The 18,104-nt window shown below is 47.1% G+C and overlaps 1 protein-coding gene and 1 non-coding gene across 3 annotated transcripts; both read right to left on the reverse strand.

Annotated features, from left to right (window-relative positions):
• Positions 1–6,989: 6,989 nt before the first annotated feature.
• kif23 (kinesin family member 23) lies at positions 6,990–18,034 on the reverse strand. 2 transcript variants are annotated; one of them, XM_056598301.1, is made up of 23 exons: positions 17,931–18,034; positions 17,754–17,817; positions 17,328–17,456; positions 17,110–17,215; positions 16,802–16,938; positions 16,548–16,660; positions 16,023–16,193; positions 15,798–15,830; positions 15,274–15,386; positions 14,913–15,034; positions 14,693–14,795; positions 14,516–14,595; positions 14,296–14,415; positions 14,058–14,214; positions 13,655–13,816; positions 13,394–13,560; positions 12,797–12,970; positions 11,518–11,727; positions 10,277–10,510; positions 8,718–8,806; positions 8,234–8,309; positions 8,067–8,137; positions 6,990–7,975 (listed from the first exon to the last, which is right to left on the reverse strand). In XM_056598301.1, exons 1-23 carry the CDS (start codon positions 17,933–17,935, stop codon positions 7,960–7,962), a joined length of 2,652 nt encoding a protein of 883 aa, XP_056454276.1. In that variant the 5' UTR covers positions 17,936–18,034; the 3' UTR covers positions 6,990–7,959. The 2 variants fall into 2 exon arrangements, with proteins under 2 accessions (XP_056454276.1, XP_056454277.1); XM_056598302.1 differs by lacking the exon at positions 15,798–15,830 and having other exon boundaries at positions 6,992–7,975.
• Positions 15,124–15,226, reverse strand: LOC130389912 (Z30 small nucleolar RNA). Its single transcript, XR_008896690.1, has one exon. It is a non-coding gene; the product is annotated as a Z30 small nucleolar RNA (small nucleolar RNA).
• Positions 18,035–18,104: the final 70 nt, after the last annotated feature.

The following is an 18,104-nucleotide window of genomic DNA, read 5'->3' on the forward strand; positions in this document are numbered from 1 at the left end:
GGAGTTGGCACGCAATAAAGCATTTTTGTGAGATGAAAAAAGCCACTGGCAATACTGATGCGTTTATCCACACTGCGGAGAAGAAAGAGTGGGGGAGACGCCTATAGCCTGGTCTCCATTAGGAGCTACGCTGTGGCTCTGCAAACAGGCAGGATGCTAGCCAAACAAGCTTATTCAAGGGGGTTCTGCGAGGACCGTGTTAGCTCAGCAAATCCAGCTCCACAAACATGCTTCAAAAGAATCCTGTTATCTGCACAGAGTCTTTGATGTAGGTATTGATCATGCAGAAGGCTGGGAGAAGAGAAGGGACACTGGGTGGAGGTTTTAGTATTCTGCCCTGGGCCAGCGGTAGAATAGATTACAACCCCACACACAAAGAAAAACAACAAGCACTCTGGTCCATACACACGGCACCACCCTGCTCTGAGTAATGACAACATGTCATCGTCCCCTTTTTCTCTAGGTGGGAGGAGGCGGCGAAGGAGGAGGAAGAGGTGGAGGAGGAGGTGGTGGTGGAGTGGGAGGAGGTAGAGGGAGAGGTAGAGGAAGAGGAGGAGAAGGAGGTGGAGAGGGAGGAAGGGAGGGAGGGAGAGGAGGTGATGGTGGTGGTGGTGGTGGTGGAGGAAGAGGAAGAGGAGGAGACAGAGGTGGAGGGAGAGGGGTAGGAGGAGGTGTTGGTGGTGGATGTGGTGGTGGTGGAGGGGGATGAGGGGGAGGAAGGGGAGGAGGAGGAGATTAGAGACTGTGAGAAAAAAAAATGGAGCAGCAATTAGATCGGTTGGTCCCGGAGAAGGATCATTATGTGTACGGTCGTCATGGTAACGAGAAGCAAGCGCAAAGGAGGCTGAAACAGGGACCACACCTTTACACAGCAAACACCATGATTCATTGGTTTGGGAAGGACAGTTGCGCCCCATTCAAACAGACAACATATTAAAAACAAAGTTCATTGTGTACGCAAACAGTAGAGAAAATAGTAGAACCGAACCATTGTTCTAATATCACAACAGATGGCTATCATTATTAATTCCCCTGGTTATCTGATAATAATATAACACAGTGGCGTAATGACACGCAAATGTGTCTACCGATAAGCAAAGCAAACAGCAGCGTAGCGGACACAACATGACACACAGTGGGCACAGGCTGCCTATGGAAACATAAACAAAGTCTGCTCCTCTTAGTGTGGTTAAAACAACCTCCCACTGCTCTGCTTCTGTCTCATATTGGGCCCATTAGTCACAATGAATCCTCCGCTGGCGGTCCTGATGCGTGCCTAAGCAGGCCTTGCGAGCAGCAGGGTGAGCCTGATTCGATGCTCACTTCATTCCCTCAGAGGAAGGCCTGTGTGTTGCTGCAGCCGGGCTGGGGTGCAGATACGACGCGCCGCCTGTAAAGTGGAGGGCTGCACAGCTAGGATACTGGCCCACTGTACGCCATGCTCTGAGTGCCTGAGCTTTTACCAATATGCTGTGAAGTAAGCCATAGCTTTCTGTACCCGAGGTCCACCGTCTCACCCTCAACATAGTACTGCTTTGTTATTTCGCTTCACTAAACACATTAACAAATCTGATTCATTGAGTACTTCTTGGTATCTTAATTTTAGTCTGCAGTAAAAAATACTTTTTCGTTTCGTTTCTTAATTTGTATAAACAAGGGTTAGATGGGCTGCGGGTGTGAAATTAACGACTTTCAAATTGTTCGGTACAGTTTCCTGCTGTCCAGTGATCAGAGAACAGAAGGAGGGGAGATAAACAGTTGGGGCGGTTTATTTGCATTGGAGTGCTTGTCATAGTTTGAGTGAAGATAGGGGTTATGCAAATATGAAAATCATCCAAGGCTATTTCACTATCCTGCCTATGCAAATAGAAAGCCACATTTTCCATCCTGCACAATGACGGAACTGACAACTTCAAAGGAAAACTTTTTTTTTGTAATATCTAGGATTACGTTCTGAGCTATTGATAATACGGCATGCCGTTTAAAGCAGATTGGGCAGCCGCTCTATTAAATAAAGCCTGTCATTCAGTTCATTTCTTTGGGGATAATTGTAACGCTACATGGGCTCAGCTCTGAATCGTACCATTGCACAGGAGTCTGTGTCGAATCGTACGTGAATCGAATGCCACTGCTGTTGAAGGCCTCGAGTCCTTCAATCAGCGAGCTGCCCCGGGTCGCTCCTCACACGGAAAGATCAACCACATGTAAGAAAGTAGGCCGAAAAAAGTACATTTGATGTTTTTGTCAGATACACATTGTGGTTTCACTGAAAGCACGTAGACGGAAATCAGACGTGGCATTCTATCACCACAGAGAGGACACAGCCAGTTAGAGTGCAGCCAAGCCACATGCACTGGGCACGGGAAACTCATCCAACTGACAGCTGCAGGCACTTAGGCCGCTGCCAAGAAAAGACAAGGCAGAGAGAAGGAGGAAAAAAAGTCCATTCAGCCCACTTTGCCTGTAGCACACGCACACACACCCACGCAGGCACGCACACAACAAACACACATGCGCGCAGGCATACGCACACATAAACACACTCGCACAAGCACACGTCAACACACATACACACACACACACACGTATAAACACAGAAGAACGTACACATACACACACAGACACACACACACACATACACGCACAGAAGAACGCATACACACACACACACACACACACACACACACACACACAGAAGCACAGGGACACACACACACACACACACACACACGTAAATACACATACAGAAGCACACACACACACACACACGCTCGCACACAGACAAACCCACAAGCACACACATACGCACACAAACAACAACTTCCCGATATTTCCAGGAGGCCACAAAACATTTGCTGTCAGAATTGCTTTTGTCAGAGATCCACCCATTCAGTGCTAATGATGATGATGAGACAGAATGCATTGTTGTTTACCGAGAACGACCACAATGACAACAGTCTGCGATGAACTGGAAATTAAAATGTAACAAAAGTACAGTCCCCAACGAATTGTAGGAGTGGATGATTATGCGACCGCCAAGCCAACACACTGAACAACAAGTCACAGGCAACATAACATCAGATTTCACCACAGAAGGAGGGAGAAGCAGTGAGATGGAGGGTGGGGGGGGTCCAAACCAATAACACCCCGCTTTACAGATCACAGCAATTAATATCCAACACGATGCGGTTCTAGAGAGGAGGAAATCACAGCTCACCTTGGGGACACCCCCCCTCTCCCCCCTTCTCTCTCTCACTCTCTCTCTTTCTCTCCCTCTGTATTTTTGACCTTTTGACCTGCAACTCCACCAGAGTAGGAGATACAGATAATTAAAGAGAAAGGGAGAGAGGGAGAGAGAGAGAGGGAGAGAGAGAGAGGGAGAGAGAAAGAGAGAGAGAGAAACACAAACACACACACACACACACACACACACACACACACACACACACACACACACACACACACACACACACACACACACACACACACACACACTCACACACACACCCACCCCCTCTCAGCCCTGCCCTCACTGTCCCTGCTGGGACGAGGCAGAGACAGTTCACTGGTGGGTGAACACGGCGGAGGAGAAGAGAATAACACCACACAGTAAACCAGATGGGTCCCAAGACACTCAAAGATAACTGGCAGGTTGTCAGCAGCGATCTGCATTCCCACGTCTTCCAGCCCAACACGTCTAAGCGGTGGGAAAAGTCATGGCAGTGAGCGTGTCTGAGTCTCAGCTAACAAAGCTAAGCTGTTCTCATGCAGTATTAAAACCCGCAGCCCCCACACTAAGGAACTCACCTTTCTACCAAACGGTGGCTTATCTTAAGATAAGTAAAGCTGTCATGGTTTACACAGGCAGGTGGGATGCACAGGGATGAATGGTTGAAAAGGTGAATTAATGAATGGAAGGGTGAATTAATGATTTGATTAATGGGTACATTTATTAATGAATGGGTCAATTGGACGGGACGGGAGATGATTGAATTAATTAATTGTTGGGTGAATAGATAGGGGAATTAATGAATTAGTTAATTTATGAATTACTTGGAAAGTGAATGAATGAACTAACAGCACCACAAACCGCCTCATTTTAAGTAAGTGAATGAATGAATGAATCAACTAACAGCACCACAAACCGCCTCATTTTAAATAAGTGAATGAATGAATGAATCAACTAACAGCACCACAAACCGTCTCATGTGAAGAGACAAAAAGAGGAGTTCACACAGTCACGTCTGAAGTAAATGGTTCTGTATGATTTCCGATGTCAAAGCCAACACATGTTCTCGGTGACGTTTGTGATCCGTTGTGGGAGAGTGTAGGCCTGCTCCACGTTGTGTGTGTGTGTGTGTGTTTGCGTGCGTGCGTGCGTGCGTGTGTGCGTGCGTGCGTGCGTGTGTGTGTCTGTATTGAACAACGAAAACAGGCTTTCAACAACTCACCCTGGCCTGCTTGTTTCCTAGAAACCCTAAGAGGGAGAGAATGATGGACCTATGTCTTCAGATGGGAACCACATCTCCTGCCTACTGGCTTACCCATCAGGACAGCCAGACGACAGAGACGAAGGGGGCAGATCATTACGAGTCATCCCCCCCCCTCCCCCTAAATCTTCAGCCGCTGCGTGGGGTTGTTATGGGGGGGGAAACCCAAGACCCCCTTCATACCGCACATGCCCCACGCCGCCAAGGATAGCATCATTCCTGCTAGGATTACACTCTCATCACCCCTATTTAAAAATCATGGCCACTTCTCACAGGCCGCGTCGGCAGAGTGTGCTAATGATATAAGCAGGGTGAGGTCATTAACCTCCGCAGAGGCAAATTGGTCGGAGCAAAATATCCAACGCGTAGTTTAACGGTATAAAGTCAGGCGGCGAACACTTGAGGACTCAATGAGTGAGATGATTACAGGGATTTTAAATAGAGCTCAGAAAAAATGATTATAATTCATATCTAGAAATACTATGTAATAGCGGTAGCTTTTAACCATCGTTGACCCTCTTTTTAAAAGGGAGTACTTAAATCCCCCTGTGATATTATAGACGTGTGTAATTTCTCACAAAACATGCATGAATGCCGCTGTGGCGGTGGTGAAGTCTGCTTCTCCCCGGTGCCATCGCTCTTCCAGACCTTGAGCCCTGCGACTCCAGCTGGAGAGACCAACGAGAGCTCGACGAGGTGGAACAGACATATTCAAGTAAAATGCTAGAATGCCGCTCACTGTGATAACAATACTCTGTAAAGAACATTTGTGTTGCGGAGGTTAAAGCCATGAAATGCTGAAAGGTTTAGTTTCAAGATGTGGGCGTCGGTGTGTTTTATTAACCAAATGAATATCTCAGTGTGTTGTTTACCCGTTTCTCCACAAGCACATTCATGAATGTCAGCTTTAAGCAGGACATGTGTGGGAGTGAACAAACCAAAGACAACAAAAACCCTGGAGGAAAGATGTGGTTCCTATAGAGAGACTGGGAAGTCCCAGGGTAATGGAGACCTCCGTGTGATGAGCAATTGATATAAAAGGCATGATGAGGCCCATCAAACAGAGAGCCAGTCAAAAAGCAAACCACTCAATATAGAAGTGAGTTTAATGGCTGCTGGCTGCCCCGGGCCCTTGACCCTCTCCCAGAGCTTCTATGTTAGTCACTCTCTGCTGCGTTCCAATTGAAATGCAGCCAGACTGCTTGTAGATGGGATTTCAACCACCGCATTTCAAGGTACACGGGTTAATGGAGTTTAACCAATGGCTGTGGGTTAACGCAGACCTCAACGACGTGCTGGTTACAGTTATTTTATGCAAAGCTCATAAGGAGGAACTTGTGTCTAAACAGGAAGTCGATCAATGTCAAAGAGTCTCACAATAAAGACTGGTCTACTTTAATAGATGAAATTAGTAGATTTCCAGGTCATTGACATGTGTACAGATCTGTATAGCCATATCTCTAACCTCTCCAATTATTAGTATTATATTTGATCAACGGCAGGATCAGCGGAGCTAACAAGTAAATAAGGTGTTTATCCAATGGCATTTCAGGAAAGCTTGTTTTGATTTTTCTGAACTGCTGTTAATGCATTTTAATCCGCCGATTCTGCATTGAAGCTCTGAAACCATCACGTGTATTTATGCGTGCCTCATCCGTGGGACCAAACATATCAATCTACTGTACATGGCATTAATTACTCCCCTGGGACCTTCATTGGGGAAAACATCCAACACTGTAGTTTGGAATAGTAGCCTAAGCCTTGTGAACAATGCTAATAAACTGGAAAAACACAGTCAAACCTCACAGTTTGTAATTTGTTCAAATTCAAATTTAATTGTTTATTTCGTAAACACAGAAAATAAACTTTCCATAACAGGAAGCATGGCAGGGAATATAGACCTATAGGGCTTTGGTGTTACTTCTATCTAAATCATAAATACTTGAGCAGATGCAACCACTGATAAATAAAGAGAAACCTGCTGCAAATAAGTTAGTTACAATATATTGGTTGTACAATATTTTAGAAAATAACAATCCTCCACGTAAAAAAAAATGAGTGACAGCGTTGTAGAAAACAGCTGCAGCGCCTCAGTTCTCCATAATGAAAGTCCAACAGTGGTGTTGTGGCGCCATCTAGTGGCTGGACATCGCCACATACAGCTGTGAGAACTGCCTGATAGCCGTGGAATCCCCGGCATTATGTACAGCTTCAATGGCGTTATGTCTAATGTTGGCATGTTGTATATCAACATTTCTATTTATTAGTGCGATATTGTGTACTAATAAATACATATAATAAATGATCCTCATCTGGGATCAAGAACTAGAATAGTTCCCTGATGTAAATTAATAATCGTTACTTATTTTCCAACAACCATAGAAAGGCTATTAAAACTGTCGCCAAAGCTAAACCTGTTCGTACGGAAGAGGATTAGGGCCACATTTTTTTCACAAGGGATTTTTTTCTGAGAACAAGGTCAGAATTCTCACTTTCATCTCACAGGCAGAAGAAGGAAAGTTCCTTAATTTGAACATATATCCTTTGTTTAAATCTTAAAATTAAAGCATTCAAATTGATCACCGTCCCTCCAATGTGTTATATGAATATGACAGTCCTTGGAACAATAAAGGTTGGGAACCCCTACTGTAAGGAACCAAGTTCAGCGATATTGACTTTATGACACAACGGATATTAGGCAGGCACTGACAGAGGAAGTCGGATGTTAGCACGTTTTTACATGTTCGAAGCCATGGTTCGAAGGGGTTCCGTAGACGGATGAGGCTGAGGGCCACGTGTCTTTTTTTTGTGAGTTCTGAGATTAAACTCAGAATTCTGACTTTAAACGAAGATCACATGTGGACCTATCCTTTTCTGTAAATTTGCATGTTGAAAGGCAAAATATGAAAACATGTATGTGGAACGTTTCATGCAGTTTAACTACAGCAAGATACAAATATTTTGCAATGATAAAAATCAAAGGCTTGCAATAGTGATATCAAAACAGGAGGTAATTTATTTTGAACTAGCCTTGTAGCTCAAGATCAGCAATATATATCTTTTTTCTAGGATGAAAACACCTTTATCCGCTGCAACATGGCAATGCAAAGTCAGCCTGCTGGTTGTACAAATAGCTGATATAAAAAAAGTCGTAGAAAAGAAAAACATATACAAAGACCATTAATACCAGGTCTGTAGTGATAAAAATCTACTTAATTCCTATGTGGCAAGAAAGAAAGAGTTGAAAAAGTGAAATATATAAAAAAAACATGACTTATATTTTAGCCACATCGATTGAGTAACATTTTAAATAACATTTTTTCTTCACACTTTGGTATACAGACCAACATACAGTTACAAATAAAAAACAGTAATCATACAGATAAGAATACAAGAGCTAAAAAAGGTAAGGAGTTCCACTATTGCACTTCTGAGACAGGAGAGGGTCAGCAGGTCGAGGAGTTCCACTTCAGGGCTTTCTCCGTCTGAAAAGAAACGACATAAAACCATGAAACAATTCCTTTTAAAGCAGTCACCACTTCTCTTAATGTTGCACTGAGGGAGAGAGCTGCTTACTTGACAAATCCTCGGTGCTCATAACCGGGCCCCATGTTGGAGCCGGCCCTCATCTCCACGCCAACAGCACACTAGGAGGGAGGAGAGTAGAAGTCACATACAGCGCCCCGGAAATCACCATGAATCACACAGCATTCCACCGCCGGTCGACGTCTCACTCCTCTTACCCTCGTCTCTACGTCGGTCCACTGCCCGCCCTGGTCTGAACTCTGAGGGCTCCCCTCGGAGGACCTCCTCTTGCGGCTGCAGGACAGCGACAGAGTAAAGCAGGCGTCGTATTTCAAAAAAAGTCAATTTTATTCCAGCTGGCCGACTTGTTTTACACTTTGTCACTGAACGTTCCTTTGGACCAGACAAGTTGGGTCTACATAAAGTAGATAACCCATGTAATTTGATTGAGCACTACTGACACACAATTAATTCCCGACTAGTCACACAGTATTCGCAACGCCGTAATATGCAAAGTTAAGAAAATCTTGAAGGTGCCAGAAATGTCCACAAAAGACCGCTGCAAGGTTTGTGCTACGTCCATCTCTCTTCAATCACGTTATTCTGTCTCATGACCGCGCCAAACTTCTCCTCTAGAAGACGTAAGCAGGCCGGTCAGGGGACCAGCCGATGGCGGTGATCTCAGGGTGCTGGTGTCTTTACCTGGGCGCCGTGGTGAGCTGCTGCCTCAGCGTCTCGATGTCGGTGAACTGGACCGACTGACCGCCCCCTCGGGTCTTAATAACCTCGCCCTGGAACACAAACACACAGTGGGGGTGCTGCCTCAGTCATGGAGCTGATCAGGGTGACGGATTATACATCAGCCTGTCATCACTAGGGATGGCAAAAAGGCAAAATATTCTTGACCGCCCACTGAGCCTCATTAACCGGTTAATACCGGTTAACCGATCAGATTAAAATGTGCAATTTGAAATAACAGCCATTTCGAGCCGCGCCAGCCGGCTGCTATTTCGTAACTCTGCTTATCTCTCTCCCGTTCTTGCCTCCGACTCACACACACACTCCGAGTGAGAGGCAGTGGCTCTAACGGCACGACCTGTGTTTGAATTGAAACACGAGGCATGCTTACTGCAAGTTGACCGTGTGTAGAGAGCGGGGCCAATCGGAAGAGGGCAGCGTTAGATCATTTGAAACATTGCCGCGGCTTCGAAGAGACTCGCTTGTTTAGTTTGGAGGAGATGGAAAAATTTAGTGTGAGGGATAATTTTTTTCACTTCATACAAAAATACCTTGGAATGAGATGGCTAACTGTAGTCTTATAGCGTTTAGTCTACTGTCCATAATAATTTAGAGATCATATTCTCCGCCGCTCGCATGCGGGAATAATTAAGACTTGAGGAGAAATTAAACAGTGGGCTAGAGACGCGTTGTCCGTCCAACTTCCAATAAGTCACCTCATCTGATCATCTTTTTGTTTGAAGTGAAAACAACACACACTCCACAGTCCATACTGACCCGAAATCTTTTTTAACCGACAAGAATAATCGGTTAACGTTGATACGGTCAACCATCGGCCAAACAGCCATCGGTTAACATCCCTAGACAACACCTTAGATCGGTTAAAGGAACCGATCTGTCCCCGGGTAAGTGGTGGTGGGTATGTGGTAAAGACAGAGATAACGTGATAATCGTTCTATGAAAACTCATTGAAAGCGCATTGTAGTGAGTATAATAAACAGGTTTAAGAGTCAGGACTCAACCATTCACCAGGACGCAGCCATTCACCAGTGCCGTGTTCCAATATCCATACTATACGTACTTACTAGCCTAAGTTTGAGTAAGTAGGGCATTCCGATTCAGATCGGGCGAAAATAAGTGTACTGAAAGGACCTGGATGGTGTACTCAAAACGGTCAAATCGCCAAGTGTGGATCGCCGTACACTTTTCGTACTCAACGGCAGCCATTTAAGCTACGTAGCGGAAGAGGGCGGAGCCAGGCTGAGCCGAAATCGGCACATTTTCCACATAGCCTGCATTAATACTATTTTTGTAGTCTTTATAGCTTTTTATAGCAGTTAGGCGTAAAGAGTTCACCGTTCAAAGCGGGATGTTTATTGCGGGGGAGGAGCCGCGGCGGCAGTCGTGATCGTTATTTTCTGTCATCACGGAGTATTCGATTTGACACTGACACTGACATCTGAAAATCAGCGCACTTAGTGAGTGCGGATAGTGTACTTCGTTTAAGTGTACTCATGGATTACCTTGATGAGTTTGGTCTGGATCTCCCCATCGGAGGCCACCTCCTGGTGGGTCAGGACGTAGCGGTCACACTTGGACAGGACCTTCTCGCTGGCGGCCGACACCTTGATGGAGTTGGGGATGCTGGGCTGCAGCATGGTGCCCAGGTCCACGCTGGAGGCCGGCTTGTGGTCCACCCACTTCTCCCCGCCGGCGGAGCGCGACCTCCGATGAAGCGCACGCACAGGCGTGGTGGTCTGCTCGACAAAAGACCCACGGAGCAGGGAGGGCAGAGTTACCAGGAGGGCAGAGTTACCAGAGGGGGGCAGTTACCAGGAGGGCAGAGTTACCAGGGGGGGCAGTTACCAGCGGGGGCAGAGGCCTGTTTAACAGCCAGCCGGTTAGAAAACATGCGTCGTCAAGGTTGGGTTATTAGGTTGTTAACGTGAGGGTAGGAAACACATTTCAGTATTGACTGAACTTAGTATCCTTTGTCTGTGATTCATCCAGCTACACTTGGAATGTTTCGATCGCGCCCTGCCTCATGTGACTCATGTTGCTTCAGGGAAACAAACATGACTAAACTATCCTCCAATCAACAACTTGTCTCATCTTGTGTGCTTTCTGCCACTACAACTGCACTGACCCAGCAAGCTCCCTCTTGAGCCACCGTACACGGCGAGGGGGGCGAGCGTGAGCCGGCCTCCTCCACTGCCTCCCGATCACAGCACCTGGCCGGCCTGCCCGCTAGGGGGTCCTCAGAGGGAACCGGGGCCGCACCCGGCCCCCACGCAGAGCCACAGGAGGACCAGGGCTCAGTGGAGCCGGTGGAGCCGCTGGTCGGGGAGGGAGGCCTAGTCTGTCGCCTAGTCTGTTGCCTAGTCTGGTACCTCACCGCTGACCTTGTCGCTGGCCTGACCTGGGGGGCTTCCACCTGGCTGTGGTGGTGGGGGGTCTTGGTGGACACACGCAGTACATATAGTAGTTAGTAACATAGTAATATAGTTAGTAAACATGCGGAAGAACAGTCAATAGTCTCATCGTGACGCGACCACTTTAAAAAGGACATTATGCATAAAGATTAGTAATATTAATTCAAAGGATATACATACAATAATACAATATGAATTTTTAACTAATGTAATGAAAGCGTTGATAGTAGGCTTAAAGCTGATGTGACTGTCCCCTTAGACAGGAGGTCATCAGGAGCCTGGTGACAGAGCCTGCATGGCAGCTCCTTGGATCAGAGGGGAAGACGACTTACGGGCATCGGCGAGGGCGACGCAGATCTCTTGGCGGGAAGGCGCTCCTCGCGGTGGGGCCGCTGAGGACGGGCCTGCCGCTGGGGGGTGTCGGGGGGCGGGGCCGGGGGCCCCTTGGTCTCTGTGACGATGGCCTTGAGCTGCTTCAGCTTCTCGTTCTTCACCCACAGCTTGTTCTGCATCTCCAGCTGCTTGGCGTTGACGCGGCGCTCCTGCACAGCGCGGCAGACAGACAGCGTTAGAGAGCTCTGGGGGGGCCCTGAGGAACCGTCAGACGCCCGACATGGGGGAAGGTCACCAGATGCTGCTCATGGGAAAGCTTACATAGTGCAGGTTGTTAAAGAGGTGATATTATGCCACCAGTTGTGAGTGTAGGGTTGCCGCGGTATACGGTATTACCGGTGTTACCGGTGTTGAGGCCAACACCGCTTACTCTGTGTTGCACACCGGCAACACCGAGTTTTTTCTTTTTTTTCAGCAATAAAAAACAAATTCAGTAAAAATGAATTTACTGAATAATATAATTATTATTAAGAAAATTAAAATGCGTAGAATAGGCCACAGTTCTGCTCTGTACGGGAGAATTGGCGCGCCGAGAACTGACGCGCTCCCTTACAAGACCGGTAACCATAGCAACACCGGTAAACAAACCCCGCGAAGCCCAATCCCTACGTGAGCTCCCCGCGCTACGGCCATCCGGAGGCGCACAGAGCTTTTTGGCCGTGATATTATGATATATAAAATTACATTATACTATTATATATAGAACGTTATAAGACGCCGAAAATTGACGCGCTGCCAGCCGCTGCCACCGAGTGTGAGAGGAGAGTTGACGGAGAAGATGGCGGTTGACCTATAGTTTCAAAGTTAATATCGTTTATACCGGTAATACCGGTGTTGACACGAGCGTATTACTCGGTGTGAAAATGTCCACACCGCGGCAACCCTATGAGAGTGTGATTAGCCATTACAAGCCGTTTGAAAATCTGCATTTTCCTGTGCTTAAGTGACAACTCATGTGTTCACCTAGCTCTAGCCCTAACCCTGTGATGGATTGATAAGCAACATTTGCTACAGTCCACTGGGTAGGCTTGCAGACTGTTCTATCAATCATTCATCTAGGTGGACACGCCCACTCGTGATGTCACCACGGCACAGGGAAGGGCAGATTTTGTGGTTAGCTGGTGACCATAACACCCCTTTAAACGTGCAACAAGGGCAAGTCACGTGAAAAAACGAAGAGCGAGGAGCAGGGCCCATGTAGGGAGGCCGTCTACGTACGCATTCCTTCTCCCACTTGTGCTGCGTGTCCGACACCATGCCCTGCATCCGCTGCTCCATCCGCTTCTTGTCCACGTGCTCCCTCTTCAGCCGCGACTCCCGCGTCTCCAGCTCCTGCTGCAGGGACCGCTTGTCCACCTCGTAGATGTTGGTGGTCTTCTGTAGCACCTCGATCTGGACCAGGGACGGACCACATTAGACCCCAAACACACTCTGATCCCGGGTGGGAACTTTGAGTCATGGCAGTAATACGTACAGGACAGCGAAATGAGAAAACATTGATACACATATTGAATCCAGGAGGGTCAATTCACTTGTTCCCCTCAGAAATATGTTAGGTAGTTAAGTGTCCTGATAGCCTGGTTCAACAGGTACACAGCTAGGTATTGCTAGTAGACACGAAGGTGGTCGGATGGGTCTATTGCAGACTTCTAGCTACTCTCGTAGAAAACATTAACCTTTGGCCTGGTCTAAACCTGGGAAATGACTAGTTTAAGCATCAGTTGCATTAGTATCCATACAACTGGTTTCATGGCTGAGACCACATAACAACAAACCATTATTAGAAGGGACATTTCCAATAGTTTGTCCTCGCACCTTGTATTCTTGCATCTTGGTCTTCTTTTCCAAGCGCTCCATGTCGGCTTTCTGGCTCTGAATCTGCCGGTCCTTCTCCGCCAGCTTGCCATTCTGCTTGTTGATGAAGTCCTCCTTGTTGAAGAGGCTGCCGTCCAGCTCCTTGAGCGAGGACCTCATCACGTTGGCTGAGGAGTGAGAAGGATCGGTGAGTGAAGGAGCTGTCGACAGACCCGGCGGGGAGACTTGTCCACACCAGCCCCTACGGCCCTCTGAGCCCACCTGCTTGTTTGTACTGGTCGATGATCATCTGCCTGATCCGCTGCCTCTTCTCCAGCGCCTCGATGACCCGGGGCAGGGTGGTGTCGTCGTGGGGGTCCGTCAGCTCACAGCAGGGCAGCGGGGGTATGCTGTGCAGCAGTTGGCCCTGGGTGGTGGTGAAGTCTGGAGGACAACAAATGTTACCTTTCTAGCCTGCTCAGAAGGCCACCGTCTCTCTTTTCGTTGTTGTTTGGTTTCTCGTGCTCGCTACCTTCTTCCGAGTTGACTTTGGTCTTTATGCTCTAAATCTGAGTCAGTCAGTCAGTCAGTCGGTCAGTCCACACACACACACACACACACACACACACACACACACACACGTTCCGGAATATAAAACACAACCATAGTGTGCCACGGCAGTCACCTCGGTCTGCTGGGCCCCGCTCATCGACCCTGCGGGCGGGGTCGTCTTTAGAGGCCTGGTTCCTCTGTCGCCGGCCTGCAGCGAAGCCACACACTGGCCTGTCGGCCGGCCGCGCCACTTCCACTTCCTGGGTCATCTCCGCAAAGCGCATCACCAGCTGTGCACATAGACAGGACATCAAAATAAAACCTGTGGAGTAAGAAAGCGGCAAAGAGAATGGAGGAGGAAAGGACATTACCATGGTTTCCTCAAAGTCTTCCGCCTTCGGATTGATGCACACGATCATTCTCACTTTGCCTTCCCCATCAAAGTAGTTTTTGAAGAGGTGGGTGACTTTAGAGTCCCTATAGGGAACCATCTGTTGGGGGCAGAAGAACACAGGAATAAACACACACGGACAAACACACAGAGATCGTATGGATGCATGGATGCTCAGAGGCATCGCTGCAAATACCAACCTTGTTTGTGCCGCACATCTGGTTCTCCCGCAAGACTTCAATACACGTCCTCAGAGTCATCAAGGACTGGTTGATGTTACCTGCAAAGCACCAAGTTGTAACAATGCTGCCTACATCATCATCATGCCCCCCCCCCCCCCAGAATGGAGTAGCCTGTTGGTTTGGGAGGAGCGTTACCGGCTTCGCGGAGACGGTTGCCATCGGCCCGGGTCCTGCTAGTGCGCTCGCTGCCCGCCAGGTCCACCAGGCACAGCTGGCTCACCGCCACCTGGCTCTTATCCTGGACAGAGACAGGGACCGTTAGTATCAGACTACAGTCTCACCACCACCACCTACGAGGCCTGCGGGCCTGGTTCCAACAGAGAGGGGTCCGGGGGGTTTCCGGACGTGACCTCACCTGAAGGATGTTGTCCCCGTCTGCGTCCAGGGGCGCCTGGGCCAGTTTGATGATGAAGACACTGTGGGAGCGGCTGGACTCTTTGTTCAGCTGGGTGTTGGCGATCCGCCTCTTCTTCTGACCTGGGGGCAGAACACACTTTTCAATCACGTGTATTCACAGACGTACGGTCGACCTGGCCTCGTTATACCGGTTCATTCCTGCCTCTAGCCTGCTCAGAGAGAAGATAGATTCATGTCATTCCCTGGCCAGAGCGCCACCCCGCAAGGGGGCAAGGAGCCATGCCAGGTCCGAAACACGGATCATCACTGCAGTGTGAGGGTTATTATATTGAAGCACATTGTACATCTGCTCGACTTGCCTCTCCAGAACACCTCAAAGGCCTCCTCGGTAGTTTTGACCTCCACTTCTGTGCATCCAGCAACATACATGTTGTGGTTCTGGTCCTCTCTGAGGATTTTGGACTGCGGTGGTCTGGAGGAGAGACGAGGACGAACAGTCAATAGCAGAACCACAGAAGGAGGCACTTTCAACTACGAAGCTGATCGATGATGTACTGAAGCAGGGGAGCAACGGGATAACTTGATTGCAGCCACTGAGCGGGAGAGGTGAAGTCATGCAATGATGAAGGCTGATACTGAAGGAAGGGGGAGCATTTGGGTAATGGGGGGCGCTGCCACCATCGGTGTGAAGGAAGTTGATTAAGGTCAACAGTAAGGGATGCCATCCAATCGGACATTGCAGCCATCGGAATTAATTTAAAAGCTTTGCTAACAACCAGCATTTGGATCACAAATCAAGCATTGACGAATCCGACGAGTCAGAGACAAACAGACAGACACACTGGGAAGCTAGAGGGGGGGGGGGGGTTCACTCTTCACGTACATGAAGTCAGTGTTGGGGGTACCTCCATTCCACCTAACAGTAAAAACAAAAATATGTTTCCCTCAACTAGGCTACCAAGAAATATAACTGAATTTACTAAAGTTCAGTACGAAAACAGCCTTAACATTTTTTAAAACATTTACACATTAAGGTATTCTAAAAACAATGGTCTTTAAATAATAATGAATTTGTTTATTCCAATTTGTTACCATTGCAAGAACCTACTTTGGTCTGATTGGGTCGTAGGGCGTTTCCTCGAGCAGATCGAATATGTAGTTGTTGTAGATTTCGATGTAGGAGACAAATACGCCATAGCTGCTGTCCTCGTCCACCCCCTCTGACCTGCAGGCTTCCTCTGGGTTCATCATGTCCCGAAACTCAGGGTCCAACTTCTGCCTGAACACGTGGTAGAGGTTAGACTGGTAGGGGTTCACCATTGAGCACCAGCACCCACACAGCGGGACTCATGAGTCAACCGTGGCTAGTACCACTACCACTCGAACACTTTATACCTCATTACTTATGACCAATGCCTCAACTTATTACCTACTTTATTTTTTTATTATTATTATTATTATTATTATTATTATTATTATTATGATCTATCGATGCTGCAACTTACTTTTAACTTATCTCCATTTACTTTATCTTGCATTGTTGCTGCGTTGTGGCTGTTGAGGAACCAAGCCTAAGAATTTTAGTCTTGTGTGTAAGATGTACTAAAATAAACTGATTCCAATAGTTACCAACCTGGATGAGGGTGTTTTGGGAGCAGAGGGAATGTTGTCCTGCCTTTGGCGTTCCAACAATGCATCGATTTGACTCTGTACATCCAGGCCATTCTTATCATCCGTCTTAAAAACCTTGGAGGGGGAAAGAAAAAGAAGATATGAATAGAGTCACTAATGCAAAGCAGAAAGCACCTTCTATTTCCAAGAACTACATTGACACGTTTGAATATTCATCATTTTAAACCAATATAAAGTTGTTGTTTAACGCCTTACAAATCGTTTTGCCTGGTAGGGGCCGATACTGTTGAAGATCATGTCCAGGGACCGGGGCAAAAGACCCCCCTGGCCTGGGGAGCCAGTCATCGTGAAGGTTTTGCCACTTCCTGTAACTCCGTATGTAAATAGCAGCCCTGGAACACAGAAAATATCATAGATTAAAGTACATTATATTACGTCACCTGAAAATCAGAACCATTTGGATATTAAAAGTGCATTTTGCTAATTGATTAGTGTATGACAACAGAAAAAACTATAGAAGTAGACGTCAAAAATATAGATAATTCCATTATCGAGTCCCTCACCATTTTTGCCACGGACCAGGTCATCCACAAGAGGTTTCGCCACGTCTTCAAACAGTTCCATCTGGGATGTTTGAATGCCATACACTTTCTTAAAAGAGTATTGTGTCTGAAGAACAAATATAATTTTTTTGTTAATGTGTCCAGTACCGTTTTCAAAAATAATAACACTTGTTTTGAATATTGATACTCAATACTTGAACACATGCAGCGTTGTATACCTCTTTGAACTCTCCATTTCGATTGACCTTGAGCCCGTCGGGCGTATGCAGCTGAACGGTGGAGCTCGAGATCACCTCAACACAGCATTCCTTATCATCCGCACCTAGAGGTCGCACTCGGCAGTACACCTGGCACGGAGACAAGCAAGTTAGCCTGGTTCGGATACAATGTTGACTTCTGATTTTACCACAGGACACCGTATCTTGGCATCCAATTAACAAACAAAATGTCGTCACCGCAGCCGTTATCTCGACAATACCATGAAGAATCACTTAATCTGATTCAGTGCTGTCCAGACATTCATGTTGCCGTCAGTCAGACAGTTAAATACAGCCAAACAAGGCAACAACACCATTACAAAGATATTCAGATCTCTGTCCTTCTGTGTGAAAAATTTAAAATAAGGGAAATAAAGTAGGACTCACCCCCACTGGATCTCTCTCGTTGCTGCTCTGCTTCTTCTGAGGTCTGCGGGCGGTTCTTCCCTTCCTGCAACAGTTACGATTGAACATTAAGGAAAACGTATGTGTTCTGGTTCAGAATCTGCGTTAAATAAAGGATTGAAAATAGTCGATTGTTTGAAAAGAAGAGGTGATACTCACATCATGTTTCTCGTTTAACTACGGTCTTGTTTACTCAACAAGCTTCCCGGTACCGCCGCCTAGAACTTAAACGTCGTATTTCAAAATGATCGGTTTCATCCAATCATATTCGACCACAGGCGATCACATGTTTCCGCCGTTATTTCCGGAAAAAAAAGGTGCGCATTCAACGGT

This window comes from Gadus chalcogrammus, chromosome 9, assembly GCF_026213295.1.
Source record: "Gadus chalcogrammus isolate NIFS_2021 chromosome 9, NIFS_Gcha_1.0, whole genome shotgun sequence".
Taxonomy (NCBI): Eukaryota; Metazoa; Chordata; class Actinopteri; order Gadiformes; family Gadidae; genus Gadus; species Gadus chalcogrammus.